General features: G+C 46.6%; 1 protein-coding gene and 1 pseudogene across 3 annotated transcripts in view; one reads left to right on the forward strand and one right to left on the reverse strand.

Moving 5' to 3' along the window:
* The first annotated feature begins 268 nt into the window (after positions 1–268).
* Positions 269–2,700, forward strand: LOC111545287 (annotated as a pseudogene).
* A 3,737-nt stretch (positions 2,701–6,437) lies between these two features.
* The window catches only part of C1H1orf100 (chromosome 1 C1orf100 homolog), a 39,580-nt gene continuing 38,267 nt past the window's right edge, over positions 6,438–7,750 (reverse strand). For 2 of the 3 annotated variants that reach the window (XM_023216155.2, XM_023216153.2), the window contains one exon: positions 6,438–7,125. In XM_023216155.2, the coding sequence (XP_023071923.1) occupies positions 7,077–7,125 (49 nt within the window). In that variant the 3' untranslated portion in view covers positions 6,438–7,076. The remainder of the gene's footprint in view (positions 7,126–7,750) is intronic. The other variant, XM_023216154.1, reaches the window with a different exon arrangement.

Genomic DNA, 7,750 nt, shown 5'->3' on the forward strand with positions numbered 1-7,750 from the left:
ACAGTGCCTGCTGGGCCTCTTTGGATTTTTGGAGGCAACATACTAATTTGGGTGTGTTACACTGGGCCATTTACTGAGTGACCTGAAAAGCTGTGAGTTTTGAGACCCAGGGCAAAAGAAGACTCCACAACAGGTCCAGGGTGCTGTGCAAGCTGCTCTGCCACTTGGGCCACGTGACCAGCAGATCTGTCAATGGCAGGTAGGGGAGCCTTTGGGTAGGTGAGTCACACCTCCAGCCTTTGATGCCCCATGCCCAGCCTGAGGCTGCATGGGCCCAAAAACTGCTAGGAAAAGTGAAGAGGGGACTCAAGCTCAGAGAGGGAAGGACACTTGCCCAGGGTCGCGGCACCAAGTGAAGGACAGGGTCTTGCTTGTTCATCTGGATTTTCAGGGGTTGAGTCTGATACCAGGCCAAGGGGCCTGACCAAGGAGAACATCCAAGAAGCAATCAGTAGAGATGGCTCACCACTCTCTGCAAGGCTTGCCCCAGGTCCAGCCTAGCTCCTCGGCACCACATTGGTCAGTGATCTAGGTGAAGACGAAGGCCTCCTCTCCCTGGCAGGCAAAAGGAAGCTCAGGGGGAACCTATCCAAGGAGTCAGTGGAGATCCTCGGGGACTGGCTGTACTTGCACATCTGTAATGCCTGCCCCCTGGGGCCGGGGAAGCTGAGCCTTTGTGGTCAGACCAACCTATCAGCACTGCAGACGTGTAACTGGTTCATGAATGCCTGGCGGTGGCGTCTCCCAGGCTGCAAAGATGCGAATCAGTTTACCCTTTCCAGAGGTAGGGGTGAGGCCTCAGATGTGGCTCTGCCCAGTAGCAGCAGCCCCTCAGAGCTGGCTGTGTCTGTCCCAGCTCCCACCGATGTGCCCTCCCTGTCTGTGCGCTGGGTGCTGCTCCACTCAGGCCAGCGGGGAAAGCCTGCAGCCCCCTTCCCACCTTGGGAGCTGGAGCCCCCCAATACCCTGTGACTCCTGGTTGCACACTCAGCCTGCTGACCAGGACTGCGGCTGGAAGCCCCACAGGTGGACTCTGCAACATGCCACCAGCCACATCCCTAGAACAAGACAAAGAGGCTTCAGCAGCTTCCAGCTGCTTCCAGTCCTCCAGCTACAGAGGGCTGCTGAGATGGAGCTTGAGAAGTAGCAGCAGCCATCACTCCCATTCCTCCACACTCCTTTAGTCTCTGAAAATCTCCAGGAGGTGTCTGTCAACAGGGGTGCTCGAGGCTGAAACCAGCAGTCTTGGGTTCCCATTTGGGCCCCCTCCATACAGAGGGTTTTCTATGGATCACTGCCAAACACTGGGATCATGTCCTCCGTCCAGAGGTCTTCAGCAGGAAGACGCCAGCTGGCATTGCTGCGCTGTGATGGGGGCCCTCTTCTCTGCTGACTCTACCATTTCTCCAGGCCTCCCCTCAGTGAGGAGACCAGGCGATGGGAGACAGGCGATGGGAGGCAGGCATGGTGCTGCTGCTACTGCTCCAGAGAAACCCTGGGACACCTTTGTTCTGCCTGGTTTCCTGGGTTAGGCTCAGGAAACCTGCCCAGTTCAGGCCTATGTTGGGTCCAAGCTGCCCCTGTGCTGCTCTGTCAAGCCAGGTGTGGACATTCCAAGTTCATAAGCATGAACAAAAGAAAAGAGCAACCCAGCAGATGTAACAGAACTGACTCGTTGAGTATGTAGATTTTTGCTAAACTGTTTATCCCTTTTTGCTGGGGTTTGTATTAATGGCAGTAGTTAGCCCAGGTGTGGCGAATGAGAATGCATTGCTTGATGGGATCTGATGAACTGGGAGTGACCCACCATTGCAATCGGGAATTGTTTTGCAAGGAAATAGTGTTTTTATTTGGGGGACCAGCAAAATCTCTACATGAGTGTAAAGTTTCAAATAGTTGTTATATCGTTGGTTTGGTTTACCAGGAAAAAAGGGCAGAACAAAAGTTTAAAAAAAAAATTTTGGAGCAGGGCCCTGCCAACATCCTTGGATAGCTTCTCTCCTTTTGAGAGACAGCTCTTGGCCTACTACTGGGCTTTAGCAGAGACTAAATGCTTGACTGTGGGCCACCAAGTTACTGGGCAACCCTCGCTGCCCAGCAGGAACTGATGTTATCTGACCCACCAGGCCATGAAGTTGGGCTTAGCAACACAACATCCGGTTATCAAATGGAAGTGGTATATATGTGATTAGGCCCTAACAGGCCCTTCTGAAGGCACAAGTAAGTTATATGAAGTGGTCTAAATGCCCATGGTCCCCACTCCTTCTACACTGCTTCTTCTCAGCCTGAGTCTGGCTTCACCGGGAGTTCCCTATTATCAGCTGACACAGAGAAGGAAGACTGGGGCCTAGCGTACAGATGGCTCTGCATGATGTGCAGCAGCACCTGCAAGTGGACAGCGACAGCAGCACAGTGCCTCGCGGAGGCACCCTGAAGGACAGTGCTAAAGAGAAATCCTCCCAGTGAGGCATCACTTTGCATAGTAGACGTGGTTATGCACTTTGCTTGGAAGGAGAAGTGGCCAGATGTGCAATTAAATATTAATTCATGGGCTGGAGCCAGTGGTTTGGCTGGATGGCCCAACATGATTGGAAATTTAGTGACAAATTTGGGGAAGAGGGACCAAGTGTGGTGGCTCATGCCTGTAATCCTAGCACTTTGGGAGGCTCAGGCAGGCAGATCACTTGAGCTAAGGAGTTCAAGACCAGCCTGGGCAACATGGCAAAACCCCATCTCTATTACAATTTTTTTTTTTTTTTTTTTTTTTTTTGAGACAGTCTCACTCTGTCTCCCAGGCTGGAGTGCAGGGGCGTGATCTTGGCTCACTGCAACCTCCGTCTCCCTGATTCAAGCGATTCTCCTGCCTCAGCCTCCCAAGTAGCTGGGATTACAGGCACCCGCCACTACGCCCAGCTAATTTTTGTGTTTTAGTAGGGACAGGGTTCCACCATGTTGGACAGGCTGATCTGGAACTCCTGACCTCAAATCCACCCTCCTGAGCCTCCCAAAGTGCTGGGATTACAGGCATGAGCCACCACACCTAGCCGCTCTATTATAATTTAAAAAAAAAGAAAGAAATTTAGGGAACAGTATTTGGATAGATCTGTCTAAATAGGGAAAAAACACAACGACATTTGTCCCATGTGAATATTCATTGAAGAGAACCTCAACAGAGGATTTTGTTAATTAATTAATTTTATTTCTGAGACAAGATATGCTCTGTTGCCCAGGCTGGAGTGCAGAAGTTTGATCATAGCTCACTGCAGCCTCAAAGTCCCGGGTTCAAGCAGTCATCCCACCTCAGCCTTCTGAATAGCTGGGACTACAGGTGCATGCCTGGCTTATTTATTTATTTAGTTAGTTAGTTAGTAGAGATGAGGTTTTATTATATTGACCAGGCTGGTCTCAAACTCCTGGGCTCAAGCAGTTTTTCCTGCCTCTGCCTCCCAAAGTGCTGGGATTACAGGCATGTGCCACTGCACCCAGCCAGCAGAGAAGAATTTTAATAATCAGATGGATAGGATGACCCATTCTGTGGATACCAGTTTCTTTCTCCAGCCAACACTGTCATTACCCAACGGGCTCATGAATAAAATAGCCATGGTGGCAAGGAAGGAGGTTACACATGGGCTCAGCAACATGGCCTTCAACTCACCAAGGCCAGCCTGGCCCCCAGTATGGCACCATTCCCTGGAGCGATCAGCCAGCTACCTGGTGGCAGGTTGGTTACATTGGATTGCTTCCATCATAGAAGGGGCAGCAGTTTGTCCTTATTAAAATAGACACATACTCTGGATGTAGATTTGTCTTCCTGAACATAATACTTCCGCCAAAACTGCTATCTGTGGACTTACAGAATGCCTTATCCACCATCATGGTATTCCATATGGCATCGCTTTCTGATTAAAGAATTCAAACTTTACAGCAAAAGAAGTGCAGCAATGGGCTTATGCTCATGGAATTTTTTTGGTCTTACTATGTTTCCCACTATCCAGAAGCCACTGGCTCAATAGAGCTGTAGAAGAGCCTTTCGAAGGATCGGTTGCAATGCCAGCTAGGTGGCAATAGCTTGCAGGGCTGCAGCAGGGTTCTCCAGAAGGCTGCAAATGCTCTGAATCAGTGTCCAGTATGCGGTGCTCGCTCTCCCATAGCTAGGATTCACAGATCCCGGAATCAAGAGGTAGAAATGGGAGTGGCATCACTCACTCTTACAGTAACCCATTAGCAAAATGTTTGCTTACTGTTCCCAGGACTTCATGCTCTGCTGGCCTAGAGACCTTAGTTCCAGAAGGAGGAATGCTTCCACTAGGACACACAATGAACCCACTGGACTGGACTTAACACTGCTGCCCAGCCATTTTAGGGTCTTCATGCCTCTGAGTCAGCAAGCTAAGCAGGAAGTTATGTTGCTGGTTGGGGCGGTTGATCTGGACGAGCAAGGGGAAATTGAACTGCTACTCCACTACTCCACATAGGAGGAATATGTCTGGGATATGGACCACTTAGGATGTCTCTCTGCATTACCATGCTCCAGCCCAATCCAGGCAGGACTACAAATGACCAGATCCTTCAGGAATGGAGGTTTAGGCCACTCCACCCAGTAAAGAACCATGACTGCTGAGTTGTGTGTTTAAGTCAAATGGGATACAGAATGAATAGTAGGAGAAGGCAGCACTTTATAAATACCAGTTGCAACTGTGTGGCCAGTTACAGGAATGAGGACTGTAATTGCCATATGTCCTCATTTTTTTTTTTTTTTTTTTGAGACAGAGTCTCGCTCTGTCGCCCAGGCTGGAGTGCAGAAGTGCGATCTCGGCTCACTGCAGCTTCCACTTCTGGGTTCTAGTGATTCTCCTGCCTCGGCCTCCTGAGTAGCTGGGATTACAGGCACACACCACCATGCCTGGCTAATTTTTGTATTTTTAGTAGAGATGCGGTTTCACCATGTTGGCCAGGCTGGTCTCGAACTCCTGACCTCAGCTGATCCACCTGCCTTGGCCTCCCAAAATGCTAGGATTACAGGGGTGAACCACTGTGCCCAGCCTCATTTTTTAATAAGTGTGTTTGTATGTATACATACATATTTTAGGCAAAAATGTTTGCTTTATTTCCTCTCATTCCTTTATCATATAAGATGTACTGACCTTATATATAGTATTTGAGTATTGTTAATGCTACATCATAGTATTTAAGTTATGGAATATCAGGAGAAGAGTAAACATCATTAAAAGACTTTACCTCCTCTTCTGGGAGGTAAACACCCTGGGATTAGCGCGTTTTCAGTTGTATGCAGAATGTTAATATCATGTTAGGCAGGATTATGACCTTGTTATTATCTTTTTTGGAAGTTAAGTATGGTTTAAGATGTTTATAGGTGCCAAGTTGACAGCGGTAAACTTGTGATGGTTAATTTTTTTTTTTTTTTTTCCGAGACAAGGTGTCACTCTGTCACCCAGGCTAGGTCCAGTCGTGTGATCTTGGCTCACTGCAGGCTCAAACCCCTGAGGCTCAGGTGATCCTCCCACCTCAGCCTCCTGAGTAGCTGGGACTATAGGCATGTGCCACCACGCCTGGCTAATTTTTGTATTTATTTGTAGAGATGGGGTTTCACCACGTTGCCCAGACTAGTCTCAAACTCCTTTCCTCAAGTGATCCACCCACTTCTGCCTCCCTAAGCACAGAAATTACAGGAGTGAGCCCCTATACCTGGCCTGATGGTTAACTTTATTTGTTCACTTGATTGGGCTAAGGGGTGCCTAGTTAGCTGGCAGAACATTATTTCTGGGCGTGTCTGTGAAGGGTTTTCTGAAGGAGATTACTGTTTGAGTCAGTAGACTGAATAAAGCAGATGGCCTTCACCAATAGGACAGGCATTATCCAATCCTTTGAGTGCCTTAATAGAACCAAAAGATGGAGGAAGGATGAATTTACTGTCTCTGGTTGAGCCAGGACATACAGCTTCTCCTGTCCTTTGACATCAGCACTCCTAGTTCTCAGGCCATCAAACTTGGACCGAGACTTACAACATTAGTTCCCCAGTTTTCCAACCTTCGAACTTGGACTGGAACCACAACACCAGCTTTCACGAGCTTCCAGCTTGCAGATGGCAGATCCTGGACTCTCAGCTTCCATAATTGCACAAGCCAATCGATCAAAACAAATCCTCATTTCATACACACACACACACACACACACACACACACACACACACACACATACATACTCTGTTTCTCTAGAGAACCCTATGATTTAATCATTGATTAGCCCTTCACATCTAAAACTAAGGCGATGGAAAGCTACATGGAACTCTGCATTCTTGGAGAAGTTTATCAATTGATAGGTGTTGCTTTGGAGTGAGTGAGGAGAGAGCTAACCAGTATGCTGGGGAACTGGGAGAGGGCAGGGGTCCCTAGAAGCCAAATGTAAGGTTTTTTTCCTTGGGATCCTTACCTCTTCTTAGAGAAGAAGACCCTTTAGCTTTCTGCCTGAGGAGCTGATGCCTAGTTGTCAGGCTTCTTGCCAAGATAGGGGTGCTAACTCCTGTGTACAGACTCTCAGTTAATCCTCTTCATCTCCCTACAGCCCCAGACTACACCTGGGTTTCTCCATCCAGAGCCCCTTGAGGGTCTCCAGTGCTAGTTTTCTTCCTAATTGGCCAAGTCCCCCAGGTTTTTTAAAAAATTTTTCCCAACAGTGATGCAATTATTGTGCAGACACAATGATCTTCTTACCTGATCCTTCGTGTAACCATTGGCCTAAATGTAAGATAGCTTGCCAGCATCAGCAATAAGAGGGAGGGGCTAAAATTCAAGTTCTTTTAAGGATAGATCTTGAGTCCCTGTTCTAAGCTGACCAACTTAATCTGCAAAGAATTTGCAACATGTAAATATTTTAGGATTATAGCCATCTGTATACACACTTAAATTGAAAGTAGTTCTGCTGCCATTAACTTCGTCTAAAAGAGCCACCTAAGAATGCCAAACGTTATTTTGTTCAAATGCCATGGTTATTTTAGTTTAAAAGCATTTCTTTCAAAGCCGCCTCTCTCTTCACAACAGTAGAGCTCTGGCAGTGAATTAAGTGGTCGAGGATTCAGCGAAACTGTGGCTAATTTCTGGTTCCAATCTGGAATTTAAAACAAATTAAGGATTTATTTAAAGACTACTCGCTCCTAATTTTTAACACACTGTCCTTTTAGCAGTTGTGCACAATAACAAAATAACTTTTGGGGTTTAAGACAAATGAATGCACTTAAAATATGGGAAAAAGGACTCAGTCAAAAGGTTGTTTCCTTGGTTCAGTCTCTGATTAAGAGGCATATTATTGAATTATGCCAAAATGTAAATAAAACGAAATAAATTACATAAATTTGCATGTTGACATTTCGTTCTGTACCCCCAAACCTTTTTAGTCTTACCTTACCAGTGCCTTATTTTGATCAAATTGCACTTGTTGCTATCCCTAAATTCTTTTTTTCTCTTTTTTCAGAGGTTTCTTTGTTTTTTCCAATTTTATTGACTATAAACCTTTGGATTAGAAAAGTTCAATGAACTCCAAAACAGAATAAACAAAGTTAAAAACCATACAAAATCAATCACTGTGTTATTTGGGAATAGATATGTATATGGTAAAAACAGCCAACAGCAAAGGCAAGATTAACACAAATTCAGGAGAGAGGGTATGTCTGGTAGAAGGACGGGAGACTCAAAGGCTTTAAGTATATTAGGAAATTATTTTTCACAACTGACCT

Source organism: Piliocolobus tephrosceles, chromosome 1, assembly GCF_002776525.5.
Source record: "Piliocolobus tephrosceles isolate RC106 chromosome 1, ASM277652v3, whole genome shotgun sequence".
In the NCBI taxonomy this organism is placed as follows: Eukaryota; Metazoa; Chordata; class Mammalia; order Primates; family Cercopithecidae; genus Piliocolobus; species Piliocolobus tephrosceles.